General features: G+C 46.4%; 1 protein-coding gene and 1 pseudogene across 1 annotated transcript in view; one reads left to right on the top strand and one right to left on the bottom strand.

Moving 5' to 3' along the window:
• IQGAP3 (IQ motif containing GTPase activating protein 3) overlaps nt 1-20,252 on the bottom strand; it is a 54,628-nt gene extending 34,376 nt beyond the window's left edge. The window contains exons 1-4 of the mRNA XM_066362175.1: nt 20,169-20,252; nt 14,982-15,069; nt 2,808-2,964; nt 1,701-1,778 (exon numbers count right to left, since the gene is read on the bottom strand). Of these exons, the coding sequence (XP_066218272.1) occupies nt 1,701-1,778; nt 2,808-2,964; nt 14,982-15,069; nt 20,169-20,205 (360 nt within the window). The 5' untranslated portion in view covers nt 20,206-20,252. The remainder of the gene's footprint in view (nt 1-1,700; nt 1,779-2,807; nt 2,965-14,981; nt 15,070-20,168) is intronic.
• On the top strand, nt 4,067-10,911 carry LOC136393997 (hsc70-interacting protein-like; annotated as a pseudogene).
• Nucleotides 20,253-25,180: the final 4,928 nt, after the last annotated feature.

Raw genomic sequence — 25,180 nt, 5'->3', positions numbered from 1 at the left:
GAGACATACATTGCCAAGGACCACAAAGGGATCAGGGTGTGTATGTTGTCATCCTTGTCTCCAAGCCAGAGGCGTAAGAGAAATTGAGTTACCCCAAGCATGGCTTTCCATGCCACTTGGCAGCTATAATTAGGTCTAACCTCAGGACCTCTTGGTTACTTTAGATTCGTAAGAGATGAGCAAATCTAGAGACCTAAGCATTCCAACCCCACTGAGGACACATGGCCTCTATTGCTCCTGCCTCCCACCAAAGTGTCTTTCTTTACTGTTATTTCCTTGTCTTATAATTCCCTTTTACAATGAAGAAAAAGCAGAAAGAAATCATACATTGTAGAATCCTATCATGCCTTATTTGTATAACTCTTTACAATTCAAAAAGAAAATTCACACAGACCATGTGATCCTCCAGTCAACTTTATAAGATAGACAGGGCAGGGATTACTGTCCCTATTGTTTTTTTTCTTAAGAGAGAGAGAGAGAGAGTGACAGGAAGGGAGAGAGATGACGAGAAGCATCAACTCGTAGTTGCATCACTTTAGTTGTTCATTGACTGCTTCTCATACGTGCCTTGACTGGGGCCTCAAGTCAAGCCAGTGACCCCTTGCTCAAGCCAGTGACTTTGGGATTCAAGCAAGCAACCTCTGGGCTTAAGTCAGTTACCATGGGATCATGTCAATGATCTCACGCTCAAATTGGCAACCTTGCACTCAAGCTGGCAAGCCTATGCTCAAGCCAGATAAGCCCGTGCTTAAGCTGGTGACCTTGCAATTTTGAACTTGGGTCCTCAGTGTCCCAGGTCGATATTCTGTCCACTGTACCACTACCAGTCAGGCACTAAACATATTTTGTAGATGAAAAGACAACTGAAATTCAAAGAGGATATGCAGCATGTATCCAATTGGCATTTGGGTCCTAGGCTTCCAGTCTATCACCTAGTGATGTGGTGTGCCCTTGCTTTACGCTATGAAATTCCAGTGGAAAGATGGCTGCCAACATGAACCCCATCACCTGCTTTACACAGGGGTCTCACTGCCTAATGGAAACAATAAACTTGAGCCAGGGAGCCTTCACCTCCTGTTTTTTACCCACAGGGAAGTGGAGACAAAGACCAAATAACATGGTTCAAAGACACAGCCCCAAGGAACTTAAACTCTTAGATTAAGTTAGTTTAGAAAACACATGGAGGGCCCTGGCTGGTTGGCTCAGTGGTAGAGTGTCAGCCCGGCGTGTGGAAGTCCTGGGTTCAATTCCTGGCCAGGGTACACAGGAAAAGAACCCATCTGCTTCTCCACCCTTCCCCCTCTCCTTTCTCTCTATCTCTCTCTTCCCCCCCTGCAGCCAAGGCTCCACTAGAGCAAAGTTGGCCTGGGCACTGAGGATGGCACCATGGCCTCCGCCTCAGGCGCTAGAATGGCTCCAGTTGCAATGGAGCAATGCTCCAGATGGGCAGAGCATCACCCCCCTGGTGGGCATGCCGGGTGGATCCCGGTCGGGCTCATGTGGGAGTCTGTCTGACTGCCTCCCTGCTTCTCACTTCAGAAAAATACAAAAAAACAATAACAACAAAAAACAAAAAAAGAAAACACATGAGATAAAGGCTAAAGGGTCCCAGAGTGATAAATTTGTGTGTGGTGAGGGCTGGGGAAGGGGTTGGCTGGTGAATAGTAAAGATAAACCTCAATCTTGAGGCTCATTGTTACCGAAGGCAGACCGATGTGGGCTATTGCAGAGAGCCAAAAATTGATGTTGTCGGTGTGACGGAAATGCAAGCCAGTTGCCTGAAAGGGAAAGAAAGAGAAGAGAATCTATTTCCACAGTTCTCAGGGTTCCCTATGAGCAGAGCCAGACCACTGCTCGGATTTTCAAGTGGTGGAGGAGTCAGAGGACCCTCCCATTGGACTTTTCATCTCCCAAGACAGACACACAGACCACCAGAAACCACCAGGAATGGACATTTGGGAGAGGTGGCACAGGGATGGGACTAACAATCTAGAAAGGCATCCTCTGGCCCTGGCCGGTTGGCTCAGTGGTAGAGCGTCGGCCTGGCGTGCGGGGGACCCGGGTTCGATTCCTGGCCAGGGCACACAGAAGCGCCCATTTGCTTCTCCATCCCCCTCCTTCCTCTCTGTCTCTCTCTTCCCCTCCCGCAGCCAAGGCTCCATTGGAGCAAAGATGGCCCGGGCGCTGGGGATGGCTCCTTGGCCTCTGCCTCAGGCACTAGAGTGGCTCTGGTCTTGGCAGAGCGACGCCCCGGAGGGGCAGAGCATCGCCCCCTGGTGGGCAGAGCTTCGCCCCTGGTGGGGGTACCGGGTGGATCCCGGTCGGGCGCATGCGGGAGTCTGTCTGACTGTCTCTCCCCGTTTCCAGCTTCAGAAAAAAAAAAAAAAAAAGAATAGAAAGGCATCCTCGAAAATGGGAATGCAGAACTAGGACAGGAAGGAGAGGCAGGTCAGGCTGCCAGGGCACAGAGGGGGCAGTGTGCTCAGGAAATACCTGCAGGGGGCAAAGCCCACGGCCTCTGCGTGGAGGTTGTGGGTAGAAAAGTCTTCTTAGAAGTTTTCATAGCAGGGGTATCTCAAAGCCCACTTGTCAAGTGTCCCTTGCTGCTAAGGATAATGCACATGGTCTGGCTGGGAGACACCACTTGATACCTGTTGTTCCAGTGCAATGATTAGCAGCACCTTTTTCATCTTCAAAAATATCCAGGTTTGGACAATAAAATATATGGTCACTCTACTCACACAGCTTTGAGAAGAAGGGGTAGTCTGCGAGGAATAAGTTGGAAGGCAGAAACCTCTATTACCTACCTGGTACCGCAGCTGCTCCACGTCATAGATCTTCTTCAAGGGAACCACAGAGGGTGCAAAACAGTGGCCCAGCTTGGCCAGCAGCACTCCATTCCGGAGGCTCTCTTCCAGCTCCACCGGGGAAGGGAGCTCCTCCTGTAGGCAGGCCTCCATCCAGCTGTGAGCACAAGAGCAGAGAGCACCTTCTCACCTGCTCCGACAAGCCACTGCAGTCCATTCTAACCACAGGACCTTCCCTCCCTCTCTCCCTTTAAGTAGCCTCTGACTCTCCTACCTCCTATTCTTGCTCTGTTCCCAGCTCCCCTCTCTGCCCATTGCCTGGCTGTTTCCATATTCTCCCAAGCTGCTCCAGACACCTGAACTGGCTAATCCTTAGCCCCCACCTATCCCAGAAATTCTCTCCTGACAGATCCTAAATCTGTCCACATTCAGTAGGGCTTAAAGAGGCTCCTATCTGTTACATGACATAACCTCTCACTCAGTCTGGTTATGCATTTGACTGTTAAACAAAAATGAATTTGCTCACTTCTCTCATTCTGCATATTCTCTGAGAACTCAGTTACAGAAAGGTCATATAGGCCTGAGTGAATTATGTACATGGCCCAAAACCCACCTTTGATGGTAGTGAGGGTAGGGGGGGAACACCCAGGGCTGATGGAAGGGAAGCAGCACAAAGGGAAAAAAAGGTCATAGCCCTTGGAATCAGAAGCTATATTTTCCACACCATTTCTGCTACTTCACTTGAGCTTCAGTTGCATAATCCATTTTTTTCAATTCAGTGTGAGGCAGGGAAGCAGAGACAGACTGCCGCATGCGCCCCAACCAGGATCTACCCAGCAAGCCCAGTAGGGGGAGATGCTCTACCCATCTGGGGTGTTGCTCCGTTGCTCAGCAACTGAGCTCTTCTTAGCACCTGTGGAGGAGGTCTTGGGGCCATCCTCAGTGCCCGGGGTCAACTCATACCAATACAGCTATGGCTGCAGGAAGGGAAAGAGAGAGAGAGAGAGAAAGAGAGATGCGAGAGGAGGGGGAGGTGTGAAAAAGCAGATGGGCACTTCTCCTGTGTGCCCCAACAGGGAATTGAACCCAAGACATCCACATGCCGAACTGATGCTTGACCACTGAGCCAACTGGCCAGGGCCACATAATCTTCAAAATGAAGATACTACCATCTGTACTGTGTGTCAGTAAGCATCTACCAAAATAAATGAACTATGTGAGAACACTTTGAATATAAATGTGAAGTATTATTATCGTTGATGGCTATACAGGTAGAGAACAAGGACTTCTCACATGGGATTTCCAAACTTCTTCACATAAAAAAATCTATAGAAAAAGAACTGTTTTCAAAGATGGAGCCAGTCACAACTCACTTCATGCTTTTCCTGCCAAAGACACCTGATTTCCTGTCCACCCTATGTTACCTACCTTTTATTTCTTCTGTGTGTGTGTGTGTGTGTGTGTGTGTGTGTGTGTGTGTGTGACAGAAACAGAGAGAGGCACAGATAGGGACAGACAGACAGAAAGGGAGAGAGATGAGAAGCATCAATTCTTCATTGCAGCTCCTTTGTTGTTCATTGATTGCTTTCTCATATGTGCCTTGACTGGCAGGCTCCAGCAGAGGGAGTGACTCCTTGCTCAAGCCAGTGACCTTGGGCTCAAGCCAGCGACCTTATTTTCCAAGCCAACAACCTTTGGGCTCAAGCCAGAGACCATGGAGTCATGTTTATGATCCCACACTCAAGCCAGCGACCCCGTACTCAAGCTGGTAAACCCATGCTCAAGCTGGATGAGCCTGTGCTCAAGCTGGTGACCTCAGGGTTTCAAACCTGGGTCCTCAGTGTCCCAGTCCGATGCTCTATCCATTGCACCACTGCCGGGTCAGGTTGTTACCTACCTTTTTAGAAAACATTAAAAATATAGTATTGACAAAAAAGAAAGAAGTAAGCATTTAATCTGCCTTTAGAGCCAACAGCCATTTACAGGAAATATGGTGTATAGAGGAACAAGTTGAATGCAAAAGCAAAGACAAAGCCAGAATGTAGGATGTTCTCTACAGAGCAAATAACCATGTTTCTTCAACAAGTCAATGACATAAAGAATTAAAAACAAACCCTGGCCCAGTAGTTCAGTTGGTTAGAATGTTGTCCTGATATGCCAAGGTTGCAAGTTCAATGCTCAGTCAGGGCACATACAATTATCAACACATGAATGCATAAACAAGTGGAACAACAAATCAGTGTTTTGGCCCTGGATGGTTGGTTCAGTGGTAGAGTGTTGGCCTGGTGTGTGGATGTCCTGGGATCGATTCTCAGTCAGGGCACACAGGAGAAGTGCCCATCTGCTTCTCCTCCCCTCCACCTCTCGCTTCTCTCTCTCTGGCTCTCTCTTTTCCTCCAATGGTTCAATTAGAGTGAGTTGGCCCCTGGCACTGAGGATGACTCCATTGCCTCGACCTCAGGCATTAAAAAATGACTCGGGTTGCAACAGAGTAAGTGCCCCAGATGGGCAGAGCATCACCCCCTAGTGGACTTGCCGGGTGGATCCTGGTCAGGGTGCATGTGGGAGTCTGTCTCCTCTCACTAAAAAACAAAAACAAACAAAAAAACCTAATCAATGTTTCTTTCTCACTCTCTTACCCCCCTTTCCTCTCTTTCTCTAAATCAATAATTTAATAAATTTAAAAATAACTAAAAAGGGAAGATGGGTTATTCTAGATTAAAGAAGACTTAAGAGACATTGTGACCAGATGTAAAAATAGATTTTTTTAAAAGATAATCAGGAAAATCTGAAAATAGTCGCAGTATTGATCTTCCAAGAATTAATAGGTAACTTGGTTGGGCATTATAATGACATTGTGGTTATATAAGCAAATTTTCACCTAGTTTAGAGCTATGTATTGAGGTAGGTACGGGGATAAAAGGATGTGATACTGTTTTGTTCACAGAAGGCATAATTGTCTATGTAAAAAATCTGAAGAAATGCAACCAAAAAACCCCCTGGAATTAATAAACAATTATATTTATAGCAAGATTTCAGAATACACGGTTAATATATATGTCAATTGCTTTCCTATATATCAGTAACAAATAGAATTTGAAATTAAAAACAGCAGCATTTAAATGAGCATCCCCCGGCCCTGACCGGTTGGCTCAGTGGTAGAGTGTCGGCCTGGCGTGCAGGAGTCCTGGGTTCGATTCCCGGCCAGGGCACACAGGAGAAGCGCCCATCTGCTTCTCCACCCCTCCCCCTCTCCTTCCTCTCTGTCTCTCTCTTCCCCTCCCGCAGCCAAGGCTCTATTGGAGCAAAGTTGCCCCGGGCACTGAGGATGGCTCTGTGGCCTCTGACTCAGGCGCTGGAATGGCTCTAGTTGCAACAGAGCAACGCCCCAGATGGGCAGAGCATGCCCCCTGGTGGGCGTGCTGGGTGGATCCCGGTCGGGCACATGCGGGAGTCTGTCTGCCTCCCTGTTTCCAACTTCAGAAAAAATAATAAAATAAAAAATAAATGAGCATCCCCCAAAATTGCAAACTTAAGTATAAATCTAACAAAATATGTACAAGATCTATATGAGGAAAACTATAAAACTCTGATGAGAAAAATGAAAGAACTAAATAATTGAGAGACATTCTGTGTTCAAGAATAGAAAGACATAATTTTGTCAAGATGTTATTTCTTTCCAACTTGAACTATAGATTCAACACAATCCAAATCAAGATCCCAGCAAATTATTTTGTGAAAATTACATACTGATTCTAAAGTTCATATGGAGAGGCAATAAACCCATACAACATATTGAAGGAGCCAACAAAATATTGAAGGAAAAGAACAGAGTTAGAGGACTGATGCTACCTTACTTAGCCACTGTAATCAAAACAGTGAGAGAATAAACCAGGGGTCGGGAACCTTTTTGGCTGAGAGCCACGAACGCCACATATTTAAAATGTAATTCCGTGAGAGCCATACAACGACCTGTGTACGTTAGGCATTATCCAATAAAAATTTGGTGTTGTCCCGGAGGACAGCTGTGATTGGCTCCAGCCACCTGCAACCATGAACATGAGCGGTGGAAATGAATGGATTGTAATACATAAGAATGTTTTATGTATTACATATATATATATTTTTTTTACAGAGACAGAGAGAGTCAGAGAGAGGGATAGATAGGACAGACAGACAGGAACGGAGAGAGATGAGAAGCATCAATCATCAGTTTTTTGTTGCAGCACCTTAATTGTTCATTGATTACTTTCTCATATGTGCCTTGACCATGGGCCTTCAGCAGATCGAGTAACCCCTTGCTCAAGCCAGCGACCTTGGGTCCAAGCTGGTGAGCTTTGCTCAAACCAGATGAGCCCGCACTCAAGCTGGAGACCTTGGAGTCTCAAACCTGGGTCCTCTGCATCCCAGTCCGATGCTCTAGCCACTGCGCCACCACCTGGTCAGGCTGTTTTATATTTTTAATGTTATTTTTTTTTATTAAAGATTTGTCTGCGAGCCAGATGCAGCCATCAAGAGCCACATCTGTCTCGAGAGCCATAGGTTCCTGACCCCTGGAATAGATAAATAGATAATGAACTGAAATAGAGAGCCCAGAAATAGACCCAGGTAAATATAGTCACCTGATCTTTGACAAAGGAGTAAAGGCAGTACAATAGAGCAAAATCAGTCTCTTCAACAAATGCTGCTGGAATTGAATATTCACTTGCAAAAAATGAATCTAAACACAGACCTAGTCAATATTGTAATAACTATGTATGGTGCTAGGTGAGCACTTGAGTTATCAGGGAGGGGTTACTTCATAAATTTTAAAGTGGCACACCTGAAACTAATATAAACTAATATTGTCAACTATAATTAAAAATATAAATAAACTAAATAAATAAAAATAAACACAGACCTTACACTCTTCACAAAAATCAACTCGAAATGGAGCATCAACCTAAATGTAAAACACAAAACTATAAAAATTCTTTGAAGATAAAATGGAAGAAAACCTAGATGACCTTGGGTATGGCAATGACTTTTAGATACAAGAAAGGCATAATCCTTAATCCTTGAAATAGTTAATAAGCTGGATTTCACTAATATTAAAAACTTCTGCTCTACAAAAGACAATGTCAGGAGAGTGAGAAGACAAGCCACAGACAGGGAGAAAATATTTGCAAAAGGTGTACCAAATAAAGAATTTTTATCTACGATACACAAATTGTCAAAACCCAGTAAGAAAACAAGCAACCCAATTAAAAAATGGGCCAAAGACCTTAAAAGACATCTCACCAGAGAAGATATATAGATGGCAAATAAGCATATGAAAAGATGCTCCACGCCTGACCAGGCGGTGGCGCAGTGAATAGTGTCGGACTGGGATGTGGAGGACCCAGGTTCGAGACCCCGAGGTCGCCAGCTTGAGCGCGGGCTCATCTGGTTTGAGCAAAACTCACCAGCTTGGACCCAAGGTCGCTGGCTCGAGCAAGGGGTCTATGTTATCTTCAAAGAATTTTTATAGTTTTGTGTTTTACATTTAGGTTGATGCTCCATTTCGAGTTGATTTTTGTGAGGAGTGTAAGGTCTGTTTATTTTTATTTATTTATTTAGTTTATATTTTTAATTATAGTTGACAATATTAGTTTATATTAGTTTCAGGTGTGCCACTTTAAAATTTATGAAGTAACCCCTCCCTGATAATTCAAGTGCTCATCTAGCTCACTCGGTCTGCTGTAAACCACCCCCCCACCCCCACCCCCGTCAGGGCACATATGAGAAAGCAATCAATGAACAACTAAGGAACCGCAACAAAGAATTGATGTTTCTCATCTCTCTCCCTTCCTGTCTGTCTGTCCTCTGTCCCTGTCTCTGACTCTGTCTCTGCCACACAAAAAAAAAAAAAGAAAAAAAAAAGAAAAAGGAATTCTCACTGGAATAAACACTTATCTTAAAACGAAAGAAAGAAAGAAAAGATGCTCTATCAGGGGTCCCCAAACTTTTTACACAGGGGGCCAGTTCACTGTCCCTCAGACCGTTGGAGGGCCACCACATACCATGCTCCTCTCACTGACCACCAATGAAAGAGGTGCCCCTTCCGGAAGTGCAGCGGGGACGGATAAATGGCCGCATGTGGGCCATAGTTTGGGGACGCCTGCTCTACATCCTATTTTATCAGAGAAAGGCAAATTAAAACAATGATGAGGTTCTGCATCAAGGCAGCCACCCTTTCTTCTACCTAGTCCCCTGGAATTGGGTCACAGCCTCAGCCAAGCTTGCTGCTTCCCAGTTTTCTGACCATGGACCAGCCCACCCCACCCACCCCACCCAGCTTCAGGCCTACATGAACATGTGTAAGCAGGATCTGAGCATTCTGCACAATGGGGAAATAACACTTCCTTACAGAGTAGATGGAGAGAATTTGTGGCGGTAGTAAAAAACCACCTGCTACTCATAAAACTAGCCTGACCAGGCGGTGGCGCAGTGGATAGAGCATCGAACCGGGATGCCGAGGACCCAGGTTTGAGACCCTGAGGTCGCCAGCTTGAGCGCGGGCTCATCTGGTTTGAGCAAGAGCCCACGAGCTTGAACCAAAGGTCGCTGGCTCCAGCAAAGGGTTGCTCGGTCTGCTGGAGGCCCACGGTCAAGGCACATATGAGAGGGCAATCAATGAACAACTAAGGTGTTGCAACACGCAATGAAAAACTAATGATTGATGCTTCTCATCTCTCTCCGTTCCTGTCTGTCTGTCCCTGTCTATCCCTCTCTCTGACTCACTGTCTCTGTAAAAAAAATAAAATAAAAAATAAAAAATTAAAAAAAAAAAACTAAATCAGAATATCAAGGAAAAAAAACATTGTAAGAAGGCAGAGGAAAACATAAGGACAGAGGAACCATCAAGTGAGGAAAGTGATCCTGAAATTGACAATGAAAGTATGATTGAACCAGACACTGATGCCCCTCAAGAAATAAGATAAATGGCCCTGGCCGGTTGGCTCAGCGGTAGAGCATCGGCCTGGCATGCGGGAGTCCCGGGTTCGATTCCCGGCCAGGGCACGCAGGAGAAGCGCTCATCTGCTTCTCCACCCCTCCCCCTCTCCTTCCTCTCTGTCTCTCTCTTCCCCTCCCGCAGCCGAGGCTCCATTGGAGCAGAGATGGCCCGGGCGCTGGGGATGGCTCTGTGGCCTCTGCCTCAGGCACTAGAGTGGCTCTGGATGCAATGGAGTGGCGCCCCTCTGGATGCAGAGGGGCAGAACATCGCCCCCTGGTAGGCATGCGGGTGGATCCCGGTCGGGCGCATGCGGGAGTCTGTCTGACTGCCTCCCCGTTTCCAGCTTCGGAAAAATGAAAAAACAAACAAAAAAAAGAAATAAGATAAAAATGTAGAGATAACCAAGGAGAGATCAGGCAAATGATGATTAAAAAAAAAAAAGTGGTTGTCATTGATGCCCAAAATGATGGTGAACCACAGAAAGCCATGGGTTTGTTGACCATCAAGCTGAAGCCTCACTTGGCCATTCTAAATCCCAAGAGACCCAGTGTCTTTGTCAAATTACAGGAGCCAAATGCTGCCATTCGAGACTGGCATAGCTACTGAAATAAATCCTGATTCAGCTCAGCCTTACAAGTGGCAAGGAAAAGTGCACAGCCTTCTGGGCCATTGGGAAGAAGCAGCCCCTTGTGTGTAAATTGGATTATGACCTAGATGTTAGTGCAATGCTAAAAGAAGTTCAACCAAGGGCACAGAAAATTGCAGAACATCGGAGAAAGTGATAAGGTGAAGAGCAAGAGATCAAAGAAAGAATGGAAAAGGTTAAGAAGGTTCGGGAGGAATATGAGAGAGATCAGAGGGAGGACAAAGCCAGACCATAATTAGGAGCTCTCAGTATGACTCTTTTCCAGGTAGCTCTGCTGGGGGCATGCCTGGAATGGGAGGGGACGTGCCTGGTCTGGCAGTAATGCCTGGGATCAACAAAATTCTTAGTAATCCGGGGGTTCTTGCAGCCGCAAGAATACAGAAGTTAGGTGGCCTTCCATGATATAGCCCAGAACCTGGCAAATATGTTAAGCTATCAGTAGCCCAAAGCTTATGAATCTCATCACTAAACTGTCAGCTTAATTCCCATCTGAATAATAAAGCCCTTGCTGAAGGAAAAGCAACTTATATCACCCCATGGATGTTGCAAGAATACAAACCAGTGTTCTCTGATCTCAGAAGAAAGCTGAGGTGCTTTGAAGAGAATCCCTAACCCTCTACCCTAAATGCAGCTGTAACATTCTACAGTAGTTTGACATTAGGGTATTCATTCAGGTAATGTTTTCCTACTAGGAATTATGAACTTCAAACACTTTTAAACCTTAAAAATATTTATAAACAGGCCCTGGCCGGTTGGCTCAGTGGTGGAGCGTCGGTCTGGTGTGCGGAAGTCCCGGGTTCGATTCCCGGCCAGGGCACACAGGAGAGGCACCCATCTGCTTCTCCATCCCTCCCCCTCTCCTTCCTCTCTGTGTCTCTCTTCCCCTCCCGCAGCCGAGGCTCCATTGGAGGAAAAGATGGCTGGGGCGCTGGGGATGGCTCCTTGGCCTCTGCTCCAGGCACTAGAGTGGCTCTGGTCGTGACAGAGCAACGCCCCGGATGGGCAGAGCGTCGCCCCCTGGTGGGCGTGCCGGGTGGATCCCGGTCGGGCGCATGCGGGAGTCTGTCTGACTGCCTCCCCGTTTCCAGCTTCAGAAAAATACACACACAAAAAAAATTATGAACAAATTAAAAGAGTGTGTTAATCCCTACGTTTTTCTTTAAAAAAAAAAAAATGGTGAGAGCCTGACCAGGCGGTGGCACAATGGATAGAGCATCAGACTGGGATATGGAAGACCCAGGTTCGAGACCCTGAGGTCGCCAGCTAGAGCGCAGGCTCATCTGGTTTGAGCAAGGCTCACCAGCTTGAGCCCAAGGTCTCTGGCTCAAGCAAGGGGTCACACAGTCTGCTGTAGCCCCCTGGTCAAGGCACATATGAGAAAGCAATCAATGAACAACTAAGGAACCACAACGAAGAATTGATGTTTCTCATCTCTTTCCCTTCCTGTCTGTCTGTCCCTATCTGTCCCTCTCTCTGTCTCAGCCAAAAACAAACAAACAAAAAAAATGATGAGATACTAATATACACCTATTAAATGGCCAAAATCTGGAACACTGACAACACCAAATGTTGGCAAGGATGTGGAGCAAAAGAAACTCTCATTTATTGCTGGTGGGAATGCAAAATGTTACAACCACTTTGAAAGACAGTTTAGTGCTTTCTTACACTAAACGTACTCTTACCACATGATCCAGCAATTATGCTCCTTGGTATTTACCCAAAGGAGTTGAAAACTTATGTCCACACAAAAACCTCCACACAGATGTTTGTAACAGATTTAATCATAATTGCCAAAGCTTGAAAGCAACCAAGATGTCCTTCAATAGGTGAGTGAATTAATAAACTGGTACACGCAGACAATGAAATATTATTCAGCGCTAATAAGAAATGAGGCCCTGGCCGGTTGGCTCAGCGGTAGAGCGTCGGACTGGTGTGCAGGGGACCCGGGTTCGATTCCCGGCCAGGGCACATAGGAGAAGCGCCCATTTGCTTCTCCACACACCCCCCCTCCTTCCTCTCTGTCTCTCTCTTCCCCTCCCGCAGCCGAGGCTCCACTGGAGCAAGGATGGCCCGGGCGCTGGGGATGGCTCCTTGGCCTCTGCCCCAGGCGCTAGAGTGGCTCTGGTCACGGCAGAGCGTCGCCCCCTGGTGGGCAGAGCGTCGCCCCTGGTGGGCGTGCCGGGTGGATCCCGGTTGGGCGCATGCGGGAGTCTGTCTGACTGTCTCTCCCCGTTTCCAGCTTCAGAGAAATACAAAAAAAAAAAAAAAAAAAAAAAAAAGAAATGAGCTAGCAAGCAATGAAAAGACATGGAAGAATCCTTAGGTTTATTTGTTTTTGTTTTTGTTTTTGAGAAAGAGGCGGGGAGAGAGAAACAGGAACATCAAGCTGCTCCTATATGTGCTGTGACTGGGAATTGAACTGGCAACCTCCAAGCCAGGAAAACACTCCAGCCAACCACCTATCCGGCCAAGGTTTTTTTTTGTTTGTTTTGTTTTTATCTTTTTTTTTTTTTGTATTTTCCTGAAGTTGGAAACGGGGAGGCAGTTAGACAGACTCCTGCATGCGCTCGACTGGGATCCACCCGGCATGCCCACCAGGGGCGATGCTCTGCCCATCTGGGGTGTTGCTTTGTTGCAACCAGAGCCATTCTAGCGCCTGAGGCAGAGACCACGGAGCCATCCTCAGTGCCCGGGCCAACTTTGCTCCAATGGAGCCTTGGCTGTGGGAGGGGAAGAGAGAGACAGAGAGGAAGGAGAGGGGGAGGGGTGGAGAAGCAGATGGGTGCTTCTCCTGTGTGCCCTGGCCGGGAATCGAACCCAGGACTCCTGCACACCAGGCCAACACTCTACCACTGAGCCAACCGGCCAGGGCCTTTATCATTTTTTTAATCTTTTTTTTTTTTTACAGAGACAGAGAAAGTCAGAGAGAGGGATAGACAGGGACAGGCAGACAGGAACGGAGAGATGAAAAGCATCAATCATTAGTTTTTCGTTGCGCATTGTGACCCCTCAGTTGTTCATTGATTGCTTTCTCATATGTGCCTTGACCGTGGGCCTTCAGCAGACCGAGTAACCCCTTGCTCGAGCCACCGACCTTGGGTCCAAGCTGATGAGCTTTTGCTCAAACCAGATGAGCCTGCGCTCAAGCTGGCGACCTTGGGGTCTTGAACCTGGGTCTTCGGCATCCCAGTCCGACGCTCTATCCACTGCACCACTGTCTGGTCAGGCTTGTTTTGTTTTTTAAAGATCTATTTATTGGTTTTATTGAGAGAGGAAGGAAGAGAGACAGGAACATAGATCTGTTCCTGTATGTGCTCTGACCAGGGATCAAACTGGCAACCTCAGCACTTTGGAACAATGCTCCAACCAACCGAGCTATCCAGCCTGGGCCAGGGTTTTATTTATTGATTGATTTTTACAGAGGAAGAGAGAGAAAGGGGAGGAAGAAGGAAAGCATTCATTTGTTGTTCTACTCAGTCATGCATTTATTGGTTGCTGGTTGCATTCCATGTGTATCCTAACAGGGGATCATACCTGCAACCTTGTTTCAGGACGAACCGACTGAGCTAACTGGCCAGGACCATGGAGGAATTTTAAATGCATATTATTAAATAAAAGAAGCCAATCTGAGGCCCTGGCTGGTTGGCTCAGCAGTAGAGCGTCAGCCCGGCGTGTGGAAGTTCCGGGTTCAATTCCTAGTCAGGGTACAGAGGAGAAGTGCTCATCTGCTTCTCCACCCTTACCCCCTCCTTCCTCTCTATCTCTCTCTTCCCCTCCCGCAGCCAAGGCTCCATTGGAGCAATGTTGGCCGGAGCGCTGAGTATGGCTCCATGGCCTCTGCCTCAGGTGCTAGAAAGGCTCCGGTTGCAGCAGAGCAATGACCCAGATGGGCTGAGCATCACCCCCTCGTGGGCATGCCGGGTGGATCCCGGTTAGACGCATGAGGGAATCTGTCGCCCCCTGCTTCCCACTTCGGAAAAATACAAAAAAAAACCCAAAACAAACAAAAAAAGAAGCCAATCTGAAAAGGTTATAAAACGATATGATTACAAGTATATGACATTCTGAAAAAGGCAAAACTATTGAGACGATAAAATGATCAGTGGTTGCCAGGGGTTACAGAGAAAGGGGAGATACAAAGGATTTTTAAGGCAGTGAAAGGATTCTGTGTGATACTATAATGGTGGATACATGTCCTTATATATTTGTTCAAACCCACAGAATATACAACACCAATAATAAGCCCTAGTGTAAAGTGTGGACTGTGGGTGATAATGATGTGTCAGTGTCAGTTCAATTGTAATAAATGTTCCAGTCTTGTGGGGGCATGTTGAATGAGGGAAACTATGCATGTGTGGGAGCAGGAGGGCTATGGGAAATCTCTGTATCTTCCTCTCAATTGTACTGTGAACCTAGAACTGCTCTAAAAAAAAAAAAAGATGCTATTTCCCACACAATGGACTCTTGCCCTTTTGCTTCTGCTTTGGGGGCAGGTGCCTGGAGTGGGCAGGGTGGGCAAGGGAGACCAGAAGGAGGCAGTCCCTCTGCTCACCGTTTGGCTTCCTCCAGCCGGCACAGGTACTGATAGGCAACGTTCTGCCGCCTCTGCTCATCCATTTCCTCAGCTGTGAGGCGTTCATCTGAGGAGTGAAGGGGAACAAATAGGTCAGTGAAGGGAACATTAGATAGAGGCCCATAGCAGTGAAAGTCTGTTAAATGAAGTTCTTAACAGTCTTCTTAGGCAACTCTGCTCAGAGGCCAGAAGCATCTCCCAGTTTCCCTCTTCCCAGGACACCCTGACTCCAATCTTCTGCTTCCGTTCAGTAAAGCTATCCCAGTCAGCACCATGTTGAAGGGTGACCTTTGAACCCTTTAACAAGAGGATCCCTCCTGTATTAGAGGTGTTCCTTTCCATTCCTCTTCAGCCATCTTCTTGACTTCCCCCTTCTCAAATCTACTTCATGGACCTTCCCTCGGGGCCTCCCAGCAGCAATATCCAGATCCCTCCTAGCCTGGCAATTTAGCTCCTTATTTTATCTCTAATTAGACTCTGAGTTCTCCAAGAACTGACTTGTGTCATCCTTCTCAAATATACTGCTCACAAAAATTAGGGGATATTTTATTGCTTCATATTCATTTTGAAATATCCCCTAATTTTTGTGAGCAGTATACTCTCCCTGAGACTAGGTTAACAGAACCAACTATGACTCATCATTCAATAGCCATTTATTCAATACCTCCTATATGTCAGTCACTGCGCTAGTGGACCCCGACTCTCAAGAAATACAGAGATAATTATTAGAACAGAACAACATGTAAGTAAAAAAAACCCTTCCAACCTAATGTTAATAAGGGTGATTATAGCCCATGAATAGTCTATACAAGAAGCAGAGGATTCTACCTACGAGTAGAATCTTTTTTTTTTTTTTTTTTTTTTTTTTTTTTTTTTTTTTGAGAGAAGCAGGGAGAGAGACAGGAACATCAAGTTGCTCCTGTATGTGCCCTGACCAGGGAATCGAACCAGCAACCTCTGTGCACCAGGAAGACACTCCAACCAACCAAGCTATCTGGCCAGGGCTATGAGTAGAATCTTAAAGAATATACAGCTGGCCGAGTGGCTTAGGTGGTTAGTGTTGTCCCAATACACCAAGGTTGCAGATTTGATCCTTGGTTGGAGCACATACAAGAATAAACCAATAAATGCACAACAAATCCCTCACCCCCCCCTTCCTCTCTAAAAAAATCAATAAATTTAAAAATACTTTAAAAAATGAATAGGTGGTAAGGAGGAAAGGCAGTTCAATAGAGACCACATGAAAAAGGCGACTCACTTAGGATTAGGTGGAAGGACAAAGAATTTTAAAAGATCACAAAAGTATCACTACTCTCCTTTTTTGGTACAGGTCAGCTGAGGAAGAAAATAATCTCCAGGCTAAATAAAATGTAGACAATACTCTGACCCCCGAATTCCAGAATAGGGAATCCTTATGTTCACTGCAGTATTATTTACAATAGCTAAGATTTGGAAGCAGCCCAAGTGCCCATTAGTAAAGTGAATAAAAAGGCTGTGGTACATTTACACAATGGAATACTACTCAGCTGTAAAAAAGGAAATTTTAACTTTTGCGATAGCATGGATTGACCTAGAGAATATTATGCTAAGCAACATAAGCCATTCAGAGAAAGAGAAGTATGATATGATATCACGTATGCAATCTAATTAACAAAATAAACTAACAAAATAGAACAGACTCATCGATACGGAGAACAGACTGACAGTTGTCAGAGTGTATGGGGGTTGAGGGAGCAGGATGACAAAGGTGAAGGGATTAAGCAAAGAAAAAGAAACCCATAGACACAGACAACAGTGTGGGGATCGCAGTAGGGAAAGAGGAAGTAGAAGACGGTAAAGGGGGATAAATGGTGATGGAAGGAGACTGGGGGAGGTGAACACACAATACAATACACAGATGATATATTATAGAACTGTGCACCTGAAACCTATATAATTTTATTAACCAATGTCACCCAAATAAATTAAAAAGTTATAGTCTCAACCTATAATTTTGTTTTTCCAAACTCTTTATTTCTGTAACAAAAACAAACAAAAAATAGAAAATTCCTTAAATACTTTCACAGTCTGCCTTAGCCTCAGCCTCCCTTTATCCCACTCCTTTCTCCTCTCCCCCATCCTCTGGTTTCCTTAGGGAAGACAATAAAAAATTAGAATGAGAGAAAGCTATATACACACATATCAAAAAAAATAAATAAACTCAGAGGTCTTGAAGAGACAGCTTAGTCAATCTGTCTTTGACTTAGCACCTAATGCCATTCCCACTCTTTATCTTATTTCTTTTTTTTTTTTTTTTTTTTGTATTTTTCTGAAGCTGGAAACGGGGAGAGACAGACAGACTCCCGCGTGCGTCCCACCGGGATCCACCCGGCACGCCCACCAGGGGGCGACGCTCTGCCCCTCCGGGGCGTCGCTCTGTTGCGACCAGAGCCACTCCAGCGCCTGGGGCAGAGGCCAAGGAGCCATCCCCAGCACCCGGGCCATCTTTGCTCCAATGGAGCCTCGATGCGGGAGGGGAAGAGAGAGCAGAGAGGAAGGAGAGGGGGAGGGGTGGAGAAGCAGATAGGCGCTTCTCCTGTGTGCCCTGGCCGGGAATCGAACCTGGGACTTCTGCACGCCAGGCCGACGCTCTACCACTGAGCCAACTGGCCAGGGCCTTTTTTTTTTTTTTTAAGTAATACACCTTTTTTTTTATTTTATTAATTTTTTAAAGGGGGGAGGAGAGAGAGAGAGAGAGAGAGAGAGAGAGAGAGAGAAGACAGGAAGCATCAACTTGTAGTAGTTGCTTCCTGTATGTGCCTTGACCAGGCAAGCCCAGGGATTTGAACCAGCAACCGCAGCATTCCAGGTCAATGTTTTATCCACTGAGCCACCAGAGGTCAGGCTATCTTATTTCTTTATATTGCATATCCTGAAATAATTTGAGGGAGGGACAGGGCTGATTTGATTTGGCAGTTAATCAAGTTAAAACACACACACATGTTCAGATTTGAAAGCACTGGCCAATCACAGGAAATCCATCAGTTCTTCTGATGGGTTATATAAGGAACAAGTGTTGGTTGCTAAGCATGGAAAATAAACCAGTAAGTGAATAATATCACCTCAGGGTTATGAATTGAAAATTATAATGGGCAGGGCTTTATGTGCACGTATGCACGCACATGTGCGCACACACACAGTCTTAAAAAAATCAGTCTTCCTGCCCTTGTCAGGTCTGGAACTAGCTTTCCTTCATGATGGACGTGGGCTTTGTTTTTTGAATCCCAATGGAGAAGAAGAAGGAAATTTTGCCTTTTATTCAGACGTTCAAATGGAAACCTTTCTGTTGCCCATTCTTCTGACTCATCTTTCTTTTTTTAAAGATTTTGGCCCTGGTAGGTTGGCTCAGCGGTAGAGCATCGGTCTGGCATGTGGAAGTCCTGGTTCAATTCCCAGTCAGGGAACTCAGGAAAAGCAACCATCCCCTCTCTCCCCACCTCCTACAGCCATGGCTTATTAGAGCAAGTTGGCCTCAGGCACTGAGGATGGCACCATGGCCTTGTCTCAGGTGCTAAAATAGCTTGGTTGCCAAGCAATGGAACAATGGAATCTAGGGATGGGCAGAACATTGCCCCATGGGGGGGGTTTGCTGGGTGGATCCTGGTCAAGGTGTCTGCACGAATCTGTTTCTCTGCCTCTCAATAATAATAATAATAATAATAATAATAATAATAATAAATATTTTATTTATTCAGTTTTAGAGAGGGGAGAGAGAGAGAGAAATGGGGAAAAGCAAGAAGCATTAATTCCCACATGTGCCTTGACCAGGCAAGCCCAGGGCTTTGAACTGGTGACCTCAGCACTCCAGGTCGATGCTCTATCAACTGGGCCACCACAGGTCAGGCAGTCTCTCTTTCTAAAGCAGTGTTTTTGAAAGTGTGGTTCATGAGTTTTGGCCTGATAGCTTGGCATATCATTCCAATATGCAGAAGTTGCTGGTTCGATCCCAGGTCAGGGCACATACAGGATCAGATTGATGTTTCTGTCTCTCTCTCTTGCTCCCCCCACCCCTTCCTCTCTCTCTAAAATCAATAAATAGTTTTTTAAATAATAAAATTTTTTTTAAAAAAAATAGGCTTTGCTAGTATCTCCCTGCCTACCACATTTAATTTATATATTAAGCAAAATTTTCTGAACTCCTTTAGGCAGGTAAGGAGAGAGTGTCAAAGGTTCTTTCTGAGTCTTGTATTTCTTAATAACTAGCTTAAAGTCAATATCCTAAAATGTATATTTGGGGGTGGCAAAACTTTGGTCCCTCACCCGCCCCCAGGTCTCTTTAGGCGTCCAGTCCCCTAGTAGCACTTAGCAAGCAAGCACAGCAGCCATCATTAAGTGCTGAATTTTTTAAAAATTTATTTATTGGCCCTGGCCGGTTGGCTCAGTGGTGGAGCGTCGGCCTGGCGTGCAGGAGTCCTGGGTTCGATTCCCGACCAGGGCACACAGGAGAGGCGCCCATCTGCTTCTACACCCCTCCCTCTCTCCTTCCTCTCTGTCTCTCTCTTCCCCTCCCGCAGCCAAGGCTCCACTGGAGCAAGGTTTGCCCCGGCGCTGAGGATGGCTCTGTGGCCTCTGCCTCAGGCGCTAGAATGGCTCTGATTGCGGCAGAGCATCGCCCCCTGGTGGGCATGCCGGGGTGGATCCCGGTCGGGCGCATGCGGGAGTGTGTCTGACTGCCTCCCCGTTTCCAGCTTCGGAAAAAAACATACAAACAAAAAAAATTTGATTGATTTTTAGCGAGAGAGGAAGGGAGAGAGGGAGAGACAGACAGAGACAGGAACATCAATCTGTTCCCGCATGTGCCCTCCCCAGGGATCCAACCAGCAACCTCTGAGCTTAAGGATGAGGCTCCAACCAACCGAGCCATCTGGCCAGGGCATTAAATGCTGGATTTTAAGGGGCCATCCAGACCAGATGTAGGTGCCCCAAAATTTGGGAATAGGGAGAAAACTCTTTGTAAGCACAGAAGTCGGGGCAGTTTTGCTGCTCACAGCTTTACTCCTGCATACAGGAGGACAGACTCAATGCTCCCTTCCCGCTGAACATAGTCCCGCCAGCCCGCTCCGAGGACCACCAACCCCCGGCAGGGGCACCACCGCTGGGCCCTCCTCGGCTCCTAATGACACTCACAGACCGCCAGGCCGGGCACCGCTCCTCTCTCCTCCATGTTTCTCCTTTTCCAGGTTTGAATCTCCCGCCGCCGGCCACCGCCCCTTACCGTTTCCACAGTAGAATAGGACACTTCCTTATACGCGCAGGGAACACTGGGATTTGTAGTTTCAGGCTGTGGAAACACGCCGCCAGATAAGGAGGACAAGAATACTGCCCCAGCAGGGGAGGAGCGCTCCTCTTCCAGCGGTACTCTGGTTTGCTGTTCCTCCAGGGCTCCTTAGTTGCTAAACCGTCTTATTTCAACTAGCCCCTGCCCTTGCCCATGCCTTTATCATTGCCCCCAGTATTCCCATTAACCACGTCCAACTTCCAATAGAATACTTCGGTCCTACTAACATGACGGTTGGCTTGGTTGGTGCGGACGTGCAGATAAATAAGCACAGTTAATACTCTAAAGAAGCTTGCTGTTCTGGAATGAGTGATAAACATATAGTCAAATAAGTTAGAGATCAGTGATACACAGAGGATAAAAGTTAATTGCTGTTGCCCTGGCCAAATGACTCGGTTGGTTGGAACATTGTCAGGAAGTAGAAGCTCAGAGCTTGCCAGTTGGATCCTTGGTCAGGGCACATATAGGAACAGATCAACGTCTCTCTCTCTCTCTCTCTCTCTCTCTCTCAAAGAAAGAAAAAGCTAATTGCTTTGAAGAAAGAAAAAGCTAATTGCAGTGAAGAACAGGAAGATTTCCTTTGTGGAGGTGACAGCTGATCTGGGTTGAAAAATTAACAAGGGCCCAGAGCTGGTTGGCTCAGTGGTACAGCCTCAGCCTGGCATGTGATGTCCAGTTGGATTCCAGTCAGGGCACACAGGAGAAGGGCCCATCTGCTTCTCCACCCCTCCCCCTCTCGCTTCACGCTCTCTCTCTTCCTCTCCTGAAGCCATGGCTAGATTAGAGCAGGTTGGCCCCAGGCACTGAAGATGGCTCCATTGCCTCCACCTCAGATGCTAAAAAAGAGCTGGGTTGCAACCTTGGCCCCAGATGAGCAGAGTATCATCCTCTGTGGGCTTGCCAGGTGGATCCCCATCCCAGTGCATGCAGGAATCTGTCTCTCTGTCTCCTCTCCTCTGACTTAATAAAGAGAGAAAGAAAGAAAGAAAGAAAGAAAGAAAGAAAGAAAGAAAGAAAGAAAGAAAGAAAGAAAGAAAGAAAGAAAGAAAGAAAAAAGAAGAAAGGACAGAAGGAAGGGAGGAAGGAAGGGAGGGAGGGAGGGAGGAAGGAAGGAAGGAAGGAAGGAAGGAAGGAAGGAAGGAAGGAAGCAGGGAGGGAGGGAAGGAAGGAAGGAAGGAAGGAGGGAGGAAAGGAAGGAAGGAAGGAAGAGCCAGACCAGGCGGTGGCGCAGTAGATAGAGCGTCGGACTGGGATGCTTAGGACCCAGGTTCGAGACCCTGAGGTCTCCAGCTTGAGCGTGGGCTCATCTGGTTTGAGTAAAGCTCACCAGTTTGGACCCAAGGTCACTGGCTCAAGCAAGGGGTTACTCAGTCTGCTATAGCCCCACGGTCAAGGCACATATGAGAAAGCAATCAATGAACAACTAAGGTGTTGCAACAAAAAACTGATGATTGATGCTTCTCATCTCTCTCCATTCCTGTCTGTCTGTCCCTATCTATCCCTCTCTCTGACTCTCTATCTGTAAAAAAAGAAAGAAAGAAAGAAAGAAAGAAAGAAAGAAAGAAAGAAAGAAAGAAAGAAAGGAAGGAAGAAAGAAAGAAAGAAAAAAAAATTAACAAGAACTCAACAGATTGAAAGAAAGAAGAATTTCAGTCAGTGGAAACAGCATGTGCAAAAGCAGGGAGGTGAGTTCAGGAAAGTAAAGTCTGTTCAGTTTTATAGAACAAAACTTAACCAGGAAGAGGCAGAAAGTAGCCAGGAGAGGCACAGGGCCAGATCCTGCAGGGCCTTGGGCACCACAGTCTGGGGAGCATTCATGTGCCAAAGAACACTTTAGACATAGGTCAGAGCCAGATATATATTTTTGTAGAGATTCCTTTTGCAGCAGAGGCTTGAAAGGGAGAGAGTCAAGGCTAAGGACAGAGATCAATTGGGAGTTTATTGTAATAGCACAGGTGAGAGATGATAAGAGTCTGAACTAATAAAAATATAACTACAACTATACTGAAAAAAAATATTTTTTGGTACATTACCTTATAGTCTTTCCCCATCTAATGTTTCTCCTTTTGCCCTTCTCCTCATGCCCCATTCAAGCAACTATGCAGCCTAGGCTCATAGACTCAGGGGAGAAATGTGAAAGAGTAGAAAACAGAAAATATCTAAACCTTCAGAGAAACAGAGGAGATTCAGGGTCAAGACAAAATTATTTGAGAGATGTGGGGTTTGAGGAGAGTGGGTGTTCCCTGAGACCAGAAGGGATTCTCCCTTGCCACCCTCCACTACCACCAGGGGGGATAGGGGGAATCTTGATGTTGGTGGCTGCTGATGATAGAGATCATATTCCCTGCTTCTTGAGAAGGACTGGAGGAACACAGGACCCTGAGAAAGAACAGTTGCATAATGAGCCAGTCAACTATGCCTTTAGACTGTTGTGTAGAAATTGCCCAACCCACCCAGAAAGGAAGTACCTATATGACTCTTCTGGTTGGGATAAGGGTTTCTGAGCCTGAAAGAGCCAGGTGGATGAGAAGAAAGAAGATGTCAGTGGAGAGTAAATAGGTGCCCTCCTCTTTTAAGCCTTAGCATCCCACATCTCCCCTAACTTGGACTCAACCCTGGGAGAATGGAAGAGGCAAATCAAACTGACTCACATCCTAGTGGAATAGGGGTTTGCTTGAAACAGGAACTGCATAGAGATGCAGTCTCAAATGCTGGAGTTATGGACCACATATGCGTTGAGTGCTTATTAAATGCTGGTACTATATTTAGCATCATCTTATAAGGACAACCTCATTTAATCATCCCAGCATATTTTTTTATTTTACTTTTCTTTTTAGCGAGAGAGCGCACACGTGAGAGAGAGAGAGACAGGAAGGGAGAGAGATCAGAAGCATCAACTTGTTGTTGCAGCACTTTATTTGTTCATTGGTTGCCCTTCCATATGTGCCCTGATGGGGGGAAGGAGGAAGGCTCCAGACAAGCCAGTGACCCTGGGCTTCAAGCCAGCAACCGTTGGGCTCAAACCAGATACTCATGTCTATGATCCCACGCTAAAGCCAGCAACCCTGCTCTCAAGCTATGAACCTGCACTGAAGCCGGTGACCTTGGGGCTTTGAACCTGGGTCCTCAGTGTCCCAGGTCAATGCTGTATCCACTGAGCCACTGCCCGGTGGGGCTACTCTTCATAGTATACCTGGGGAAACTGAGGCTTAGAAATTTCACACAGCTAAAAACTGGTAGAGCCAAGATTCAAACTTAGCCCAACTCCAAGTTTGAGTTTTTAATCACTATAAATTATACCACTTCCAAGGCTATGGCCATGAGACTTCAGAGGAGAGGGTATACTGTACAGAGTTATCAGAAGTAGAATTGATAGGACTGAGAGGAGGAGAGGGGGGAGTCATGGATGTCATTGGGCAAACAGGTGTGTTACGCTTGCTCACTTGCACTTTGCCTGATTGGTGCATAAGCACGAGGCAGCACCTCATGTCTGTGTAAGGCTGCAGGTGCTTGCCCTCAGGGTGGCAGATTGTAGATTGTGGATTGCCTGCCACCATTGGGAGGGGTCATTTTTTTTGCCTGCCTGCTTGTCTGCTGTTGCGAGACTCTAATAAATGGAATGCTCCACCATCCTCCAACTCCACAGTTCCTTGATCATCTGCCTGAATCCAATGTGAACCTGCATGGCCACAACCACCAGCCTTACAGATGTCTACCAGGTTTCCAGCTTATAGGTTGGGTTGATGGTTTACTAGCTAAGACCAGGAACACAGAATGGGTAGATTTGAGAAACTAGGAATTTTGACTGGACAAGCTAAGTCTAGAGGTGTACATTTAGAAATTAATGACTTGTCAATGGTGTTAAAAATCAGAGGAGTGAATGAAATGTTCATGGAAGGGTGTATAAAGCAAGAAAAGGCAAAGGGCCTGACTGGTGGTGGTGCAGTGGATAGAGTATCAACCTGGGATGCCGAGGACCCAGATCTGAAACCCCAAGGACACCAGCTTGAGCACGGCTCACCAGCTTGAGGGTGGGATCACAGACATGAGGCCATGGTTGTTGGCTTGAACCCAAAGGTTGCTGGCTTGAGCAAAGGGTCGCTGGCTCAGCTGGAGCCCCACAGTGAAGGCACCTATGAGAAGCATTCGATGAACAACTAAAGTGCTGCAACTGCGAGTTGATGCTTCTCATCTCTCTTCCTTCCTATCTCTCTCGCGCTCACAAAAAATGAGGAAGAAAGAAAAGAGCAAAGGACAGAGTGTTGGGGAACACTAGGATTTAAGATACAAACCGAGGGCCCAGAAAAGGAGATAGAGAAGGAGTTGGCAGAGCAAGAGAAAGAGAATCAGGATACAATGGGACATGGAAGCCAAGTAAGGAGAGAGTTGCAAGGATATGTCAGTTACAGCAGGAAATCAATCAAACAAAAGATTCAAGAAAATAATCACTAGATCATTCAGAGGTTTTTGGAACCTTGGTAAGAACAGTTTCAGTCCCTGTCACCTCCCCAAATCATCTCCCCTTAAGGGAAGACTGCGGAGTCACCAACAGACTGAGCTGCATATTTGCTGCTGGCCCAGCTGCTTAGCTCCTCTGGAAGGCCCAGGCCTGGGGCAGGTGTCACAGGCATCTGGGAGAACCTGACTCCACATGGCACAGCAAGCACTCAGCAAGGCTGCCAGGCAAATGCAGGTGAGCCCATCTATTTCTTTAGAATTTGTTTCTGGCAAAGGGCTCTCTACTTAAAAAGGCCTTTCCTCAGGAAAATGAGGACATTCGCTTTCTGATGCAGGCACCCTGGGTGAATTAGGGCAGTAGAGGCTCATTGTTCTGGGGCCTGCTGTCCTCTCATTAAGCAGA

This window comes from Saccopteryx leptura, chromosome 2, assembly GCF_036850995.1.
Source record: "Saccopteryx leptura isolate mSacLep1 chromosome 2, mSacLep1_pri_phased_curated, whole genome shotgun sequence".
Classification (NCBI taxonomy): Eukaryota; Metazoa; Chordata; class Mammalia; order Chiroptera; family Emballonuridae; genus Saccopteryx; species Saccopteryx leptura.
The sequence above is the reverse complement of the archived record's forward strand: the minus strand, read 5'-3'. Positions and strand labels throughout refer to the sequence as shown.